The sequence below is a fragment of the Gymnoscopelus braueri genome (genome assembly GCF_963280865.1).
Source record: "Gymnoscopelus braueri genome assembly, chromosome: 19".
Classification (NCBI taxonomy): Eukaryota; Metazoa; Chordata; class Actinopteri; order Myctophiformes; family Myctophidae; genus Gymnoscopelus; species Gymnoscopelus braueri.
In genome coordinates this window covers 40387126-40406631 of record NC_137621.1, presented here as the reverse complement: position 1 = coordinate 40406631, position 19506 = coordinate 40387126, and the positions used below count along the sequence as shown (strand labels likewise).

Here is a 19506-nt window from a genome sequence, read left to right as displayed (position 1 = left end):
ATTGGGTCCGGCCCGGTTACAGCTTCGGGCAAACCCGGCTCCACGGGCAAGCTCCTTGACTCTGTTTATGGCTTTTCGGTAGTGTTTCATATTTTTTTTCTCCTTATTTTCTCTCTCTTTCTCTGTCTTTCTCTCCCTCTCTCTCTCTGTCTTGCAAAAAAAACAGAATGAATGCAGCGGTAGAGTTTGCAGAATCAGTTGAGATCATTCATCATGGTCTGAGTGGGGGGGGTGACACTCAAACTCTCGTTTTGGCCCCTCTGTGTAAGAAGGCACGCTGTCTACTGGGATTGACCTGCTCTGTTTTACCTCAACGGTCTGAGGGGAGTTCCTTTTTTGGTACCTATACTGTAGACCAGTGGTTCTCAAAGTCCAGGGTTCCTTGAAGGGCTTCCAAATGGACTCTTACAGGTCTGAAACTCTGAGAGCGTACAAACGGAACCAAATGGACCCTTACGGGTCCATTTGGTTCCATTTGTACACTCAGAGTTATGGGGGTCCTTGAAATAAAAACAGTTTGAGAACCACTGCTGTAGACTGTATGGGCTAGAAGGTATGCATGTCCCCCGTGCAAAGTCCTTTAACCATTCAGTTGAAAACGGGGGAAGAATAAGGTTGTGTAAGATAGCAGAGATTCCTTGCAAGAAGTCAGCGACGGATCACCGAACCATATTAGGTCGGTTACCGTCCTCCAACAGAAGCGAGGCCAATGTTAATCCTCCACAGAGACTGGACTAATCCTGGTTCCCCCGGTCATGGGAGGAGAGAGAGAGAGAGAGAGTCAGCACTAGTCTTGTCTGCCAAGGCACTTCCACCACCTTCGCCATGCCGTTTATATCTGCCTACGCCTTCGGCCAAGCGGGACTAGGTTGGAAATTGCCTGGACTGTGTTGTTGCGCCAGGGATCGCTTCAGGGTTGTTCGAGTTGAGCTGAGGTGCCCGTCAAAACAGTTTTCCGTAATACCACACACCCACCACAGGGGTTAATGATAGTTGATCTCATGGTGTTGTTGGTGGTGTTGTTGTGTACTTCAGCAGACGGGAACAGCGGGCTGTGTGACCCTGTGCGACCTGTACAACCCCCCCCCCCATGCCAACACACACACACACACACACACACACACACACACACACACACACACACACACACACACACACACACACACACACACACACACTAACGTTGTCCTGTCTAAAGGAGACAGGCCTGATTAGTGCATACCTGTGAGTCAAACAGAAGCCCGTTTTCTAGCCTGCCAGAGAGACGTGTTTGGGAAGTGGGTGTGAAAATTCCTGCGGTCGGTCGCACTCCATACGTCCCAGGCCTCCCTCCTTCGCTGTGGAAACGGGGCTGAGGTGAGGGGAAGCCGGCACCGCTCGTTACTGTAGCGGCGGGTAGGTCCAGTTACTCACCAAGAGCGCTCATCGCCCTCGGCTGTCCACAAAATGAATGCCGTGCACAGAACGCACAGCCCATGTGTTCCTGTTTTGTTGTGGGCGAGAAAAAGGGCCTACGTTTTTGGGTGCAGCAGCAGCAAAAAAACATGTCTCCTTCATAAAACAAGGGGCCCCGTAATAGCACCTTGTTTGTGAGTGGTCTGCAATATAATACACGCATTTGAAGTTTCACATGCGGAGTTTGCAGATTACTGTAGTTTGTGTGTGTATGTGTGTGGACAATATTTCTGCACAGGGAGGTTATCTGCTCAAAAAACAAAAAAAAGAAACATACAGACCCATATCGTCTCTGTCGGGTGGAAACCTCATATGTCCAATACTGTTATTTTTCAGGATACAAATTCAAAAAGTATCAAAAGTAGCAGATCTACAAGCTCAAACCGCGTCGCTTCGCACCACGTTTCGAGCTTGTGGATCTGCTACTTTTGATGCTTTTGTGTGACACTGTAGTATGATCAAGTAGGGCGTTAATTTGCAAAAAGTTAGAATATGGCGATAGGAGGTTTCTGCCCGACGGCGACGATTTAGTACACACCTCTTCAGGTTCACAGAGCCAATAGTTGTGCTCTAAAGTCTTCTTTGTTGTCAGCCACAACCGACTGAGAGACATTGAGTAAACAGACAAAAAAGAGATAATGAAAGGCAGTGTGAGAGTGAGTTTGCATCTAAAATGTCTTTGCTTGGTCTTTGGCATTATCATTACTGTCTTTAACTTTTTATCTGCTAGCAAAGGCCACCGTGGCAAACAAACATACAGGCCACCGTGATACCAGTCAAGCGGCAGTGCATCCCGCTGCCCCCCCCCCCCAACCTGGCATTCCAGAAAATCTGCTGACATCATCAGTCACATGGCCTGAGTCAGGTTTTATTCGGAGCGTTCGGTAGCCAGCTGTGGTGCTGTGGTACCAGCGTGGGCTCGGCGCGCCGAAATAGACTGCGACCGAGTCCGCCGACCAGTGACTGGCGGTCAGCCTTTGAGGACACAGCTGGGTGTATTACATCAGGCCATGGGTGTGTTGGTTCCAAAAAAGAGATACAGGGAGCGGCCATGGTGAGGGATGGTCAAATATGATATTCGGTGTCATAAAATATGATACAGGGTGGATTAGCTTTAGAAATGTGGCTTCTGCCCAAAAACCACACAGCCAGGACTGTTTCTTCTCAAAAACCTACTGGGTTTATGATGTCTGACTACTGGTGTTTGCCAGAAGTGTCGCGGCATTGCTGAGTTGGTTCACTTGGTCTGACCTTTCACCCGGGTCAACTTCAGTGACCCTTGCCTCCCTAGCAACTTTGTGTCAGTGACTCTGTCACTTAGTTGTCATGTTCTGTTGTGTTTGTCTAATGTCTACTGCCACTGAGACTGTTCCAGTCTCACAGTCTGCCTTGGGATTGTTTGGGTTCACTTGGGTCTTGTAGAGATGGATAACAGGATATTTTGTCCAAGAGAAAATAAAAAATAATATACTGTATGTCATTGTCTGCTCGGCCATATACTGTACAGTACATTAACAGACCGTTTTCCCGCTAGTGGATACATTTTTAGACTTCATGTTTGTTTACATTTGTCCAAAGTTATTCAAATGTTGCCAGACTTACCTGAATAATTGGGTCGGTGTTGGCCAAACATAATTGCACCGTTTGCCAACCATAACTGCACCATTAATAACTCACAGACATTTGAACATTTGTTCAGAAAATCTATTTTTGAGACTTTTCAAATCAGTATGTGCTTTTAATGCATTAATACGCAACGATAACTTAGACAAAATATAACCACACAATAAGGTTAACTGTGTTGGGTTAGCTATCTCAAGCAAGTTGTAACTCCCTGGAAGTTTTTTATATCGTACGACGTACGCAAATGAATGGCTTCCTCGAAAGTGTACCTTATAGTGAGTCATACTAAACGTGCTTGTAAACATATCCTTTAACCACATGAACACTAATGGCACTATTCAACGAATGTCAAATAAACAAACCTGTAGAATGGCGTTTTTCTGCGAAGAGATTTGGTGTCGAGGGAAAAAGTACAGTGGGGTACATTAAGTGTATAGGGTTTAAGTGGTTAAATTGTGATATGACTGATATGATATCTTTAGACTGGTTGTTGTGTAGGCTATTTTGCTGTTGATGGTATAATCTGATGAAGGATGGCATCATATGATCATATTATCTTACTTACACAGTAAGTGTATCCACTGTTCTGAGAACCTCTCCCATTTAGTCATTTTAGGCGTCTAATTCATTTTCTAATGCCGTGAATGTCTGCACTGTGAGAGCGGTGGTTTTAAGTTGCTGCGTAAATAATAATACGTCAGACATATTACAGTATTTTATTATTATTCTATACAGCACCAATTTGGTTGGTATGCGACCTCTGTGTCAGTGCTGCACTAACACAATTTCACATTGACAAAAATATACAAATAGCATAATTGTGTCTGCCCATGACAGTTCACAGGCCCTCGTTAAGACTGAGCTCTGGGCTGGTGGAATATTATTAAAAAACAAGGAAAGACTAAATTCCATAATTGATTGGTCCGTGTCCCAACTAGGCCAAACACTGTCGTCGTAGGGATCAACCCGTTGTAGCTACTATTACATAGCATAACTTCAGCCTTGACCTGAACTCACTAATCTTGCATGTGCGAGCCTAGGCAGCTTAGATGACAACTGCTCCCCTCCCCAGGCTGCCATGGAGCCGTTTAGGCATTGACCCCCGGATGAAGAAAGAGGGAGTACCACAGGCTTATCTCTTAAAAGGTCAAAAGGTTACATCTTAGAGACAGGGGGGACAGCCCTGGACACACTTAATGTTTGGTCGACTCTCCTTTCATGCCTCAAATACTTACCGCGATAAAGTCCACCACATACATAAAGCTGCCAGGGTTCCTAGACATTCCATTCCACAATCTGTTTCATCAAAAAATGGCCATCTTGAAGTTACCACCGCTCAGCAGGTAGGGGAATGCGGTATCTGGGGGAGACGGCTTAACAAATGTCCCTCTGTCTGCTCGAAGAAAGGGGGAATTGCATTTCAGGCTGTTTATAAAAAAACAAAGGCAAACTCTTTTTATGATCTGGAGTCATATCGCTTCTCTGCGGATCTCGACTCTGACATTAATGTGCATTCTTTCTATTATTACAGTTTCTATGCAAAGATGACTATCTAAGTAAGTACTCCCCTAAAGACTGCTTTAAGAGGCTGTGTCTGGGATTGGTGAAATATTCCGCTTTTTTAAATATATATATATATACAGTAACTGGACCCGGCCAGTGGTTACCGACGGCAACCGGCCCGTTGGCCGGGCTTGCAAGCCTTAACTAAACACGTGCGGACAGACAGCGGCAGGAGGTTTTATGTGTTGCTATTCGCCACCGTATAGCTGGCGAACGCTATTTTGTGTTTTTGTGCGGTATCGATGGCTTCCTGGGCTGTCTTGTCGGAGCATCCAGTTGTCTGGAACCGCTTAGGTTTGTCCTCAGAATGCATCGCAAAGATAAGCCGCAAAATCATTTTTTGGGAGGATTCTGTCATCAGCTGGCAGTGTGTGTGTGTGTGTGTGTGTGTGTGTGTGTGTGTGTGTGTGTGTGTGTGTGTGTGTGTGTGTGTGTGTGTGTGTGTGTGTGTGTGTGTGTGTGTGTGTGTGTGTGTGTGCGTGTGTGTGTGTGTGATTTATGACTTGCACTGCAGGGTGCAGTATACATTTAATATTGTCTTATTTGAAAATGTCTTCCCTAACTGTGCTTTGTACTTACATGTGTACGTGTGTGTGTGTACGTGTCTGTCCATGTGCATTTACAGCTGATAGTGCGTATGAAGAGGGAGATCCAGTCTCTGAAGGAAGAACTCTCCATGGTCACAGGCGAGCTGAGAGAGGAGCAGCTGACTCCTGAGGAGATCCAGAAGTACGTCGTCCTCCTCCTCTGACCACACAGAGCATCGGTCGGACATTATGCCACGCTTACACTTGATGATGCTTGATGACTGGCGATGCTCCGTGTCAAACATCACGTCAATAACGCTTCATTACTCAACATATTCACATAGCCTATACATCAGTCGTTCTGAAACTTTCTTGTGCCAAGGACCCCCAAATTGAATTGTATTTGGCCGTGGACCCCCCCCATCTGAAAATGTTTTGTGCCTGGGACCTGCCACAAGAGAAGATTTATGTTAAAGAAATTCAAAATTATTCAACATTTTCCAAACATCCAAAAATCTAAAATAGCAGATGTACAAGCTCGCAGCGTGGCACAAAGTGATACACTGTGAGCTTGTAGATCTGCTATTTTTGAATAGCTAACGCATACAATATGGATAGAGGGGTGAAAATTATTGTGATGCGACGTTAACCACTTTTGGTCCCCGGACCCCACTTTGAGAACCTATGGCCCACATGCTACCAGTCTGCCCTGAGACTTGGAGGTCTGGGTTCGATCCCCCGCCGGGTCATACCAAAGATTCTAGAAATGGCACACGATGCCTCCCTGCTTGGCACTCAGAATCAAGGGTTGATTGGGGGGTAAGTCCCTGCAACATACTAGCATCATGTCCAGGGGGAGTACTTGTACATCAAGCTGCCTCGTGCTACAGAAACAGGAAATAGGCTCCTGCCCTATGGGCCTCATGGCTCGGCAAGGCTTACACCTACAGTACATGCTCCTGACCAAGAGTGTCGACATAACGGCTCATGAACAAACGCCCGCAATCCAGATTTGAGGATGCCACATGAAGCCAGAACGTAATAAAGCCATTTAAAGTCACCATAGTTGTTCTGGACGACCTGGGAAGGTTTTTGTTTTTGGCACGATCGTTGCTTTTGTGTGTGTGTGTGTGTGTGTGTGTGTGTGTGTGTGTGTGTGTGTGTGTGTGTGTGTGTGTGTGTGTGTGTGTGTGTGTGTGTGTGTGTGTGTGTGTGTGTGTGTGTGTGTGTGTGTGTGTGTGTGTGTGTGTGTGTGTGTGTGTGTGTGAACAGTAGCCCTCGGCGAGCCAGTCATCTCAGGACAGTGAGGACGGGAATAGGCCTGCGCTGGTCCCTGTCAGCCCTCCAAAATGTTTACAGCTAGAGCTCAGACTCAAAGAGGAGAGGAGGTCCTCCTTTTTTTAGGACACTAATTTGTATTTGTCATGCTTTAAGACTCGGAGACTCTACCGGGTAAATATGTATTTCTGATTTATTGCTATGTTCGGGGGTTTGGGGTTTGTCGAAAGCGCCCACATGGCTACGCGTCGTTGCTGAGTTGAAGGCTCGGCTCACTGATGCAGAACCGTATGTAATGGCGTTCCCCCCGAGGCTGTAGCTCAGCCAGGACGGCTATTTTATTGTCGTTGCACTCAAAAACGGTACAGAAAGGAGCCCAGTCAGTGAGGGGCCAGAGATCAAGCCAGAGGTTCCATTAAGGACTTGGCACACGCTGCCTCCAGTGCTGATGTCTTTACCGCTCCCTAGTCCTCGCTCAGGCCGTTTTTTTTTATTATTTCCCCTTCACCCCAGTCGTGCGCCCCCCCCCTCCCCCCTCCCCGGTTTGTGGTGGTTAGCCCACGCAGGGGGGTGTTTAATGATGTCTGTCGTGACCACATTCACTGACATGCCGACTTTTTATTTAATGATCTCCTCTCTTGGATTATGCTTTGACATTGTCCCGAGTGGCAAATTGGCGGTGCATGCGAACGTTTTCCTGCATGCCGCCGCGTTTGTTTTCGCATTTCCAGAGCTAACATAATATCAACAGCCATACAACGGTTGACTTCCCGCACTCGTGTTCTCCATAGGCAATCGTCCTTGCTGTCTGGTGCAGCCCAGTATTTTAGTATCCGTTCATTCAATGAAACGCAATAAAATCATCAATGTTAGTGTATCCATTTGTAACTCAGAGTTAAATGAACACTGAGGATTCTGCTGTATATACACAGAATGGCCTTACAGTCGGTCAGAGATAAACAGGAGGTTTCTTTTTTTATGTCTTTTATCTAAACATTATATCCAGTCATTTGCTAATCCTCACATCATCTCACACTTAGGCAAAGTCGTTACTTGGAAACAGTTGCATTGTGGCTTTTTGAAGCATGAGGGCTTCTTTCTCTCCTCAAATATTGTACATGGCATTAGTAGGACATTCTCCAGCTCGGGCTTCGTATCGAGAAGCCCCTGATGACTCGCAGGGCCTTGAAATAAGAGCGCAGCGTTTGTTTTAAGTCCTACCCGTCAGTGTAAACGTTGCGTGTCTCAATCCCTGGGTGATGTTCTAGTGGAAAAGTGAAGACCGCACGTTGTTCGTGCCTACATCGGATCCCGTCTGGACCGGTGCCCTCTTCTCTGGTCTTTTCCAGTGGCCGCTTTTCCAGATCTTGGAAGAACCAATGTTTGGACTATCATCTAGTGATAGTTTATCAACAGGGCCAGGCAGTGGTGGAGCTGCAGCACATGTTTAAGTAAATAGTTTTCTTTGACTGGGACCAAGTTTTAAACATCAGAGGTTTCAGCTTCAAATATAGATCTTAACTGTTGGAGTGCCTGAGCACTCCGTGGTGATGACTGATGACGTGGAGGGGGGAACCGCAAACTGACATGTTGCCCTGAAATTGATGCCCTACTCGATTATACTACAGCGTCACACAAAAGCATCAAAAGTAGCAGATCTGCAAGCGCAAAACGTGTCGCTTCGCGCCGCGTTTCGAGCTTCTAGATCAGTTACTTTTTGTAGCTGATCTACAGCTGATCTACTAGCTGTATGTTTGAATTTAAATCCTGAAAATAACAGTTTTGGACATATGAGGTTTCCACCCGACAGAGACGATATGTGACATTATATGTACAGTTTGTCTTTCCAGTTTGTTAATTTTGAAGCAATTTCAATTCTTCAAGATACATTGTGTGTGTGTGTGTGTGTGTGTGTGTGTGTGTGTGTGTGTGTGTGTGTGTGTGTGTGTGTGTGTGTGTGTGTGTGTGTGTGTGTGTGTGTGTGTGTGTGTGTGTGTGTGTGTGTGTGTGTGTGTGTGTGTGTGTGTGTGTGTGTGTGTGTGTGTGTGTGTGTGTGTGTGTGTGTGTGTGTGTTTGTTTTCAGGTTGGAGGAGTTAGTGAAGGTCTATCTGGATGACCCAGACCCTGAGGTGGCCCTGGCTTTGGGACCGGACATGAGAAAAATACATCACTGCTTCTATTTGCTCAAGGTACTGTATCCTCTTCCTTCAATAAAAAAAACGTTGCTCTTTTATTTAACCCATCATAAGACCTGAGGACAATTCTACAAATGCCTTCTAAATCAGTAGTTCTCAAACTTTTTCGTGCCAATGATGTTGCTATACAGTGTATATAGATAAAATCTTAAGTGACACAGATGCTTTCCTGGTTTACTCTGTTAATTAATTAATTCATAAATTTTATTGGAAGTAAACCCACTTACATAAAGATTACATAAAGTACCCTTCTGTCTCTCTGTCTATAATAAGTGTCTGTAGCATGTACTGTACCATTATGGAGATACAGTGACACCTGTGATTATTTTCACACACAAGCATGAAAGGAGACTGGTGGCCAGCTGACCACTCACTACTTTTAAATGGCGCCCCCTTCTGACCTGTTTTTTGAGGTGCATTATTCTCTTGGTCCTCCTCAGTCTACCACAGCATCCGTCTACTTACTGTATGATGACTGTTACAGTACTTTCTGGTCACTGGAACTCACCATAAACGTTACCAAAAGTTTAATATAAACATTAAACTTGTTTTTCTTTCTTCTTTTTTTATGTTTGAAAATGTTTGCTTTACCAAAAATAAGGATGGTTAAAAAAGAAGTGGTTAACCTATACACTTTAACCTTGCCTTTTCTGGACAGTTCTTTTTCCAAGTTATTTTTTCATCAATGGGTTTTCAAAGACCCAATTTCTTCGTGCTAATTTTCTGACTCTGCGGCTTGGCCAGGAAGTAATAACTCTGTGCCTTTGGCCAGAAAGTGACAACCTGTTGATTTTCCCATGGCCCGGCTGGAGTCTAGACAGTTCAGTGTTTGCCGATTTTCTTTTTGTCAGCTAATTAGACGTAAGGTGTCAAATGTTGACGCGTTCTCTCTGAGGTCCTGAAGTATGTGTATGTGGACCCGCCGGCGCACAATTCTCACCACTGCTAAGAAACTATGCCACTCAGTGTTGCTAGGTTTTGCTGAGAAATAAGCAACCGGGTCTATGAAAATGAGCCCCAAAGAAGCGGCTGGCAGTTTAACCACTTTTAAACCTAAATACATCGGCTATTTCAAAAATATCAGATCTACAAGCTCACAACGCGTCGCATCGCGAGCTTGTAGATTTGCTATTTTCAAAAATATAAATACAAATATTTTGAATATTTATGAAACATTTTTACTACGCAAATTTTGTATGGGGGGTCCCTGTCACAATATATTTTCAGTTGGAGGTCAGCGGACAAATGGACCTACATATTAATTTGCGGGTTCTTGAGATGAAAATGTTTGAGAACCACTGGTTTAAACAACATTAGGAAGCAAACCATAGACTGTAAAAAAAAAATCTGCTGTATCTCCCAAAATGCTATTGGCTGCAACCACAGCGAGGGCATGTCTTCACACGGTAGAACCAGTAGAAACCCTTGAAACATACCCTACTTTATCATTCATTTTAAAATGAATGGGACTATAATTTACTAAACGCTTATTATGATGATTTAAAAAAGACTTTAAACTAGCGATTGAAAACATATAGTGTTTATGAAAATGTTTACTAAGGTAATAAAATCAAGTGTAAAGGCCGCCCAAAACCTCGTTGACTTCTATTGAGAGTATATTGTATTGCGACCGGTAGAAGGTGAAATAGCGACATCTGCTGGGCCATTAGGAACTGCAAGCTGTTGGAGAACCCGGAAGAGAGCTTCAATTCCAGCTCCGGGGGTTTGCCCCTTGAAGCAAACCCAAATAAACAACTACACTTTAGAAACAAGCCCCAAAAAATGCAACCCGCAACTACCAATATTTACAAGCGACTTCACATAAAAACAAGCACAAAGTTGCTTATAATAAGCGGACATGGCAACCCTGATGCCAACGTATTCGTCACTGCTCACATTTCCACTGCAGACTTGCTCTCATTCATCTACAGTACAAGTAATGTATTCAAAGCTGAATATGTTTTTCTTAATACAAAAAAAACCAAGTGATTTTAACAAAATAACTGTGATTGAAATGTAATCAAATGACTGTCATCAAATAAGCGCAGAGAGTTGTAAATTACAGAGAGGAATTTGTTTAGAATACAACTTTTGGTAGACCCATCCATCATGAGAACATAAATAAACAATAATTATATAATACCACATGTAGTTTCTTAAATGGCAGATGTCAGACTTCCTGGTGAGAAAATTACCCTGCTATGTACAGTATGAATATTACGGTATTATTTGCAGGGAATTGAAGCTGATCCCAAGTTCTGACAGTACCTCGGTAGACAAAGTAATGACTAAAATTAAACATGGGTTTTGCTGTGTACTTTGTGTGACTATATTTTCTCAGGTAGGAGTGGTGGGGATCATTATAACTTGGATATCGTCTTCGTTGGGTGGAAACCTTGTATGGCCAAAACTGTTACTTTTCTGGATTCTAATTGAAAAGTCTCAACAATAGCAGATCGACGAACTCAAAGCGCATTGCTTGGCTCCGCCTTTCGAGCTTGTAGATCTGCTACTTGTGATACGTGTGTGTGATGCTGTAGTATGATCAAGGAGGGCGTGAATTTACGAAAAAACACAAAAAGTTAAAATATGGAGATAAGTGGTTTCTGCCCGACAGCAACGACGCATTTCTTGGTTGGTTTTTAGCATTGATTCTCGTACAGTTTGTCAGCATTAATTTCTGTAGTCTCTTTCATGGTGTCAGCATGATAATGGTAGAAAACTCTTATTACGATTCTGTTTGGGATTATAGCTTCATGGCATAATTATTTGTATAAAAAAAGACTATTCAGCCGTTTCTGTCATTGTGGGCGACAGGCCGGCTCACCACTGCTTAAAACCACTTTAACCCCAGCATCCGTATTGTGGGGAAGGCTTTCACAGAAAATATCAGATCGACAAGCTCACAACGTGTCACGCTGCGACGTGTTGTGAGCTTGTCGATCGGCTATTTTCTGCAAAAACAGAAAAGACACTAGCATAGAGCCCTGAGGGACTCCGGTCAACCATATGGGGTTTTAGTGGTTAATGAATTGAGGTTGAATCAGTGTGGCGTTGTTGAGCGGAGCCGTTGCGCGGGGCGGGGCTCTCTCCTCTGGTTGGGAGTTGGAGCGGACCACCAGAAGCCATTCCCAGATCCCACTCCAGTGCTCTGTTTATCTCTGCTCCGGTTTGTTATGGTCCCAAAAAAATACTCCCATCTCCTTTTCAGTTTACATTCCTCCCTGCATCACCCCAGTCATACTTCGCTGATTCTCGGATCTGGCTTAAATTTCTCTTTTTTTGCATTTCTTTGTTCTTTTTTGTTCTCGTCTCTAAGCTGGCTCCTCTTGTCCATACCGATCTGTCCATCTGGCTGGCTTGTTTGTTTCTGTGTTTTTGCCGTCTATTTATCATTGTGCACGGTGTGCACGTTGTACATGTACATGTATTTTGACCTCAGTTTCTGCCTTGCTCTTGCATCTTCATCCTTTAGGATGACATTTAGTCCCAGAAAGTGTTTGAAACTCATCGGGTGAACTTTGTCACCCATTGAGGCAAATCTTCTTTTCTGTGCTTTGTCCGTGTATGTTCACATTCTTGTGCCTACAAGGACCACTTTTCAGAAGAGTACGTTCAACGTTCATTAACCCATTAAAAGCATCTGTGTCATTTTAGACTTTAGCTAGCATTTTTTCTTCTGGGGGTCCCTGGCACAAAACATTTTCAGATTGGTGGGGTCCGTGCTGCCAAATACATCTAATTTTGGGGGTGCCTCCTTGGCACGAAAAAGTTTGAGAACCACTGATTTAGAAGGCATTTGTAGAAATGGCCTCAAGTCGGCCTCAAGTTTTACTGGGTTAAAGAATGGAAAGGGCTGCGTTTTTTCTTTCATTCTTGACCAATGATACTAATGTCTTTTACTGTGCAGGTGATAATCCGGCAGAAGCTATCTGGTGGGGATGAGCGACAAGATGGGCAAGTCAGGGAATCAGAAAGCCATGACAGCCCAGAGCCAGCACATCTCACCAGGCTGAAGGAGATGCTGACACAACGTGACAACGAGATCAGTATCCTTTGGCCATTGACGGGAGAATATTGTTTAAACTTACAGTATATTTTTTCTGTACAGTATACGACTTAATATCGTTGCTGTCGGGCAGAAACCTCTTATCTTCATATTCTAACCTTTTGTGTTTTTTTTGCAAATGAATGCCCACTTGATCATACTACAGCGTCACACAAAAGCATACAAAAAAGCAGATGTACAAGCTCGTCTTTGCGCCACGTTTTGAGCTTGTAGATCTACTACTTTTGCTATTTTTTTATTTGAATCCTGAAATCCTGTATGAGGTTTCCACCCGACAGAGACGATATATTTTAATAGACCCCAGCCAGTGTAACTTTGCCATTGTTTAAGTCATACTGTTTCTGTTTGCTTTGGTTCAAATGTCCTATAATGTCTAACATACTGTGAAAAATGAAGTCTAATATGATATACAATAAGCTTATGACGACAGTATATTTTAGGTTTGAGCCTAAATTCAAATTTTATTGTTTTTTTTAACGGTCTAGCCAAACTATTTAATCACACTTACTGTTGAAGGCACAGGAACAGTTTAACTTCATTAGCAGAGAGATATTTAATCTGAACTAGGCCTACGGCTGCTGGTGGAATTACACGCTTGGAGCGCGGTGCTTTCTCAAACACATGAATTATGTAATTTAAGCAGGGCTGAAGTCCTCACCAGCCGCCCCCCCCTCCCCCCCAAAAAAATCCACACGGAATGTTTTTGGAATATGTATCTTCAAATACATCTTCCACCGTTAATGACAGCAATTACCGCTATTAATCATAATTGTTCTTGTCTAAAAGATGATATTTCCAATGGCTTTCGGAGATGATTTTTCTCTCCCCCCCTCTCGTGCCCCCCCCCCCACTCCCCCACCTCACCGCGGCTTCTCATTAGATCAGGGCACATTAGTCGGAAAATCTAGATGTCCACTTGATTGTTTAGCCGCAAAAAAACTCATCTCTCCAAGACAAATAGGATATTATCGTGGAGATATTTCACCGTGGTGTGTCTTGGAGCTAGGCACGTGTAACGATTTGAAAAATCCTTCAAAATGTGACATACAATTAGCTACACCCTTCCCCAACAGTGGTTGCTCTATACATAATGCAGACCTCTTGACGAAAATTGCCGCTGTATGGGACAGATTATCTTTGATGCACGTTTCAATAGTACACACACACACACTGTATTTTTGGAATGTATAGCAAAGGCCTGTTATACGCTACAGACGCCGTACGTATTATCTCTCTATCACAGTTATTATTGTATTTGTTTTCACGATGAACGTCTTGCAGATGTAAACTCGCCGTTCCTCGCAGTAAGGGTGGTCTGGCGTTATGGGATGTGGTAATCATCCCCTCGTCAGCTCGGCCGGCGTGATGATGACATCACCTCCAGTGTCTATCTCCTAATAGCCACCTAGACCTAGAGCAAGGTTACAACTTAACCCATTCAAACCGGGAGCGCATCTGTGCAACCACTTTTTAAAAAAAAATATGCTCGGTGCCGCGCTATGAGCTTGCAGATCTGCTATTTTTGAAAAATTTTAAACATTTTTTGCAAATCTTTGAATACATATCTTTTTTTAAAGCGAACATTTGTAACTCAAATCTTTGCTTCTGGGGGGTCCCTGGAACAAAGCATTTTGAGATGGGGGGTCCGCGGCCAAATACATATCTAAATCCTAACAGTATGTTGCTATATCATTGGTGCTCCAACTTTTCCATGTCAAGGACCCCCAAAATGATATGTAATTTGGCCGCGGACCCCCATCTCAAAATATGTTGTTCCAGGGACCCCCAGAAGATCGGAGTTAAAAATGTTTGCTTTAAAACATATATATATACTGTATTCAAAGATTTGCACAAATCTTCCACGATTTCCCCCAAAATAGCAGATCTACAAGCTCATAGCGCGGCACTCCGTGCTGCGCTATGAGCTTGTAGATCTGCTATTTTTGAATAGCCAAATAAATCATAAAATTACACAGATGCGTTCCATGTCTTTATGGGTTAAAGCCCATATCCGTTTGCTAATCACCATGCTTCCCATGGTGTGCACTGCCCCACCACCATAAGACACTGGGCTGGGAGGCATTAGTTCCCATCCCACAGATCTCTAGCGATGCCAGACTGATGCTGTGTCTCCACAGGGTTCATTATGTGAGAGGTTCCCCTTGTGGAACAAAGCCACAAGTGGAGTCTTGGGCAGTGTTGCCACGTCAGCTTATTACAAGCAGTAATTTTTTTGGCTTATAAATATTGGTAGTTGCGGGTTGCGTTTTTTGGGGGGGGGGGGGCGGGGGGTTACTTATTTGGGCTTGTTTCCTAATGTTTTTTTTTCATGGCAAGGACCCCCAGATTAATATGTATTTGTCCGCAGACCCCCCATCTGAAAATATGTTGCCAGGGACACCCCATACAAGATTTGTGTTGTTAAAATGTTTTTAAAAATATATATTTTTTTGATCAAGATTTTTAGCCGTAGCCTAGTAGTCGTAGCTCGTTTTCATAGACCCGGTTGCGTATTTCTCTCGCAAAATCTGGCAACACTGGTCTCGGGTGTACCCTCTCCACCAGCCCTTGTACAGAGACTCCAGTGGGCACATGGTAATGGTTAGCTAAGCCCTACTGCAGAGATGACACACACATCCACCACAAACATTAGAACATGATGGTAGAGCAACAGGGCTGACTAACAAACAATGGGTGGATGCTCAGTAGAACATGATGCAGCACGGTGGCTCTCAAAACATCTACAATGCTGCAACCAGTGGTGTAAAAAGTACTCGCATCTTTTACTTATGTAAAAGTATCAATACTGCAATGTAGATATACTCTGTTACAAGTAAAAGTCAAGAATTCAAAATTTACTTGACTAAAAGTACAAAAGTATTGGTATCGAAATGTACTTAAAGTACCAAAAGTAGAAAGTACTCATTGTGCAGAATGTTCCATTTCACATGTTTTCAAATGTATAAAAATCTTAGCCGATCTACAAGCTCACAATGCGTCGCATCGTGGCGCATTGTGAGCTTGTAGATCTGCTATTTTCAAATGGCCGAAATGTATAGGGCTGAAGTGGTTAATGTATGTTTTGTAATAATAATCAAAATCTACAAAGTAACTAGTAACTTAAGTTTTCAAATAATTGTAGTGGAGTAAAAGTACTGAAAACTGGAAATACTCCAGTAAAGTAAAAAATACCTCAAAATTGTACATAAGTACAGTGCTTGAGTAAATGTACAGTACTTACTTTCCACCACTGCTCACTAGCACATCCGACGACATCCCTGCTGCTGCCTCACGTGCTGTGGTCTGTCATGAAGATAGGCCGTGACCCATAGGCCACCATGCCAGGGTCCACCTGCATCACCGCAAGCTTCTCTCCTAGCAGGTGACATTTGAGCGTGTTGAAGTCAAAGAACATGATATTGAGTCGTTGCCAGTCCCTGTAGGGCACTGGTTACCCAAAAGAGAAATTAGACGTTTGCCCTGGGACCCAAACTAGGGAAAATAGCAGATATACCAGCTCACAACGCGGCGCTTAGCGGCGCGTTGTGAGCTTGTAGTTTCTGCTATTTTCACTACTTCTTAAATGTTTTATTTTAATTTTATGGAAATTATTGATTTATTGTATTTGATTGATTCATGAAATACTTTTGAAATATGCTTTTGTTCTTTTTACATTTTCTCGCGAGCCATACAAATTGGTCCCGACCCACTGTTTGGTAAACAGTGCTGTAGGGGGTCAAGGTGGTCACTCACTAAGGGTCCCAGATGCTGCAGGACCAGTCGCTCAAAGGTCTTCATGACCTGTGATGTTCAGGCCTGTAGTAATAATAATGTTTCCTTTAGTAGAATAAGTACCAGATTGCAGCTTTAATAATGAACTACTGATTCTTTAGTTTAGTATTGATACTCTTTACTTCTGGGCAAAATGCCACATGGCACATTATGTTAAGAACCACTGCTGTAGTAACTTAAGTGTTTTTAGACTGCACATTAGAGAAGTTTATCCTTGATAGAAGTGGAGTTATTCAAACAGTACACATCAATATCTTTTTTTTCACTATCTTCCTACGGCCCCCCCATTACTACGAGGCTTGTGCTGCTGCATGTTTGGGCGACTTATCATAAACTAGCTTGACAATAGTAAGCCACTCACTTATTACCTTCGCAACTGCGAGTGGAGCCGAGGTGTAAATAATGGGAGAAGTTGGATGACAGTGATTCAAGAAATCTCCAAGAGAGTAACTTGTAACTGAGATCTCAGGTGGAAAAATGAATCGGTAGTAATAACAACCAGCAGGTTGTCCTCTTTTATTTTCTCTTGGCTCACATTAACTGTTGATTGTGTCCAAGAATGAGAGTTGGCTTCTACTGCATCATATTTGCCGGTTTGATATGGCGTGCAAGTAATGTGCAACGCCATGTTTATGTTATTGGCAGCGATCACCCAGATTCCTCCTAACAGTTCTGGCGATTGTGCGATATGCACTCTCACGTCAAGACATTATTACCCCCGATTCCCCTTCCCTCTAAATAATGTCCTGAAATTTATTGCTACGGCTTAGACAGGCCTTACTGTGTTCTCTTCCTGTAATCACAATATCCCCCCCTAGGTTACCAGTCATGTTGGTGGATATCGTTGCTGTCGGACAAAATCCTCTTATCTCCATATTCTGACTTTTTGTGTTTTTTCGTAAATTAACGCCCCTCTTGATCATACTACAGCCTCACACAAAAGCATGAAAAGTAGCAGATCCACAAGCTCGAAACACGGCGTTCGAGCTTACAAGTAGATCTGCCACTTTTGCTACTTTTGGACATCACCCGACAGAGAAGATATACTGTACTGTATTGGAGATATTTATTCATCTAGTACTTTTTTTCTGCTTCCAGGCTTTCAGGCTATTTTTCAGGCTTTCTGTTTTATTGGATGGGTGAAAGTGGAGATGACTGGAGGGTTGTGGGGGATAGGGGAAATAAATTAATTCCATGCAAGCAATCAGCTGAGCTCAACAGAAAAGGCGTTAATTAATTCAAAACCTTTTGCATGCAACAAGGTATGACCTTATTTTTCTTTTGTATGCTTTTCCTTTAAGCCAATGTTCATTGGGGTAAATCCAATTTCATTGATTTGGTTGCACTTTTGGAAGGTTGGCATTGGCATGTTGGTTGTAACACCACAAAGTAAAATTGGTAATTTGTCCATTTGTACACTCTCAGAGTTGAATTACCACTGAGGATCTTACTGTGCAAGAGGTAAAGCCAAAATGTTCACCCCAGAAAGCGGATGCTAGGGTTCATGTGGTTAATTTGCTAAGATCGTAAAGACTTGGTGTGGTGTGAACCTGTTCACATCATAACATGATGTTTGACGCAGTTCCACAGATATATGTTGTGAAAATAGCCGACTTTTGTAATATTTAACAATTTGGCCAATGGCAATGTTTGACAATTTTGTATAGTTATAGTCTTTTGGTTACTTTTGACATAGTAATTGTAATGGCTGGTGAATGTGTGTGACCCAAGCACACAGCAAGAGGAGACGTAGGTTTAGGTGAAGCCTGTGGGCGTATTTATTCAAGGTTTGTAGGGGAAGGGTAGTGGAGTGAGTGAAGGTGGTGTGGGTCGGTGGCTCCGTGGTGGCACAGCTCAGCTGGGGATCCGGAAGACTGGAGAGGAGAGGCAGGTTTAGTGACAAATAACCACTACGGGAGAACAACAGAAGGCTGGGGCTGTAACTGCGTAAAGTTGAACAGCTTGGAAAATAACAGTGTACGTCTAAATGGTGAACTAGCACTACAACTTGGAAAAGCTACACTGTAGGCTGGCCTGTACTTACGTGTTGTGTGACTGCAGATAGGACAGACTGGGCTTTTATAGTGGCAGCAGTTGATTGTGGAATGGAAGACAGGTGCGGAGATTGGTGAGGGAGAGCAGGTGTGCTGAGTTGAGCCATGGAGTAGTCAGTGAGGGGGGAGGAGCCGTGAATGTGAAGGTGATGAGGAGTGAGCCATAACAGTCTTAAAAGTCCTTAAATTGTCACTTTAGAAACGCGCAGATACCCTGTATACACTTATACTGTATGTTGGTTTGTTTACTGTTGAGTGAGAAAACAATGCTAATCATCTGGGGACCCCCCAAAATCACTCCCCACTTTGGGAACCATTGGTATTAGGCACTTCTCCCACTCTGACCTGAGAGGTTAACGCAATTGGAGTTTTATTTGAGACTTGAATCTTTATGGTAAGGCGGATTCTCTTGAGAATGGCTCTAAATTCAAATAATTGTTTCGGAATGTAAAGGGGACTTAATGAAAGCTGTTAGTGATTTAGGAGCGTTGCAGACACCAGTGTGGAAAAAGGCTACGCGCGTGATTCATCTTCAGAAAACATCTTTTACTTTGAAGTGCATCATGTGAACTCCTGGGCCCCTGAAATTGCTGTGATTAACCTCTTGGTATGGTATTATATGAGTGCATAAAATCTTCTTCAAAACACATGCATGCACACGTTTATTTAATCTACATAAGCATTCTGCAACAATACTAGCGATCCTCCAATCACCTTCAGTGTGGGACTCCAGGATGTCATGTTGTTCCCACGCCTTAACATCTTTCAAACCCCACTATAGCGTCTCTGTCGTGTGGAAACCTCATACTGTATCTCTGCTGTCCAGCGTGAACCTGCTAACTCCAAAAGGCTCATTGTTCAGGAAACGAAAAAACAAAATATACGTTTTTCAGGAAATTTCAATGAAAGAAAACCTTATATTTTTTAAAACAAAGCAATACTGCCTCATC

The 19506-nt window shown here is 43.3% G+C and overlaps 1 protein-coding gene across 1 annotated transcript in view; it reads left to right on the top strand.

The window, feature by feature from the left end:
• Positions 1-19506, top strand: part of kif6 (kinesin family member 6) — a 117326-nt gene that overhangs the window by 32103 nt on the left and 65717 nt on the right. Inside the window, exons 10-12 of the mRNA XM_080414058.1 lie at positions 5267-5370; positions 8530-8635; positions 12552-12690. Coding sequence (XP_080270184.1) covers positions 5267-5370; positions 8530-8635; positions 12552-12690 — 349 coding nt within the window. The remainder of the gene's footprint in view (positions 1-5266; positions 5371-8529; positions 8636-12551; positions 12691-19506) is intronic.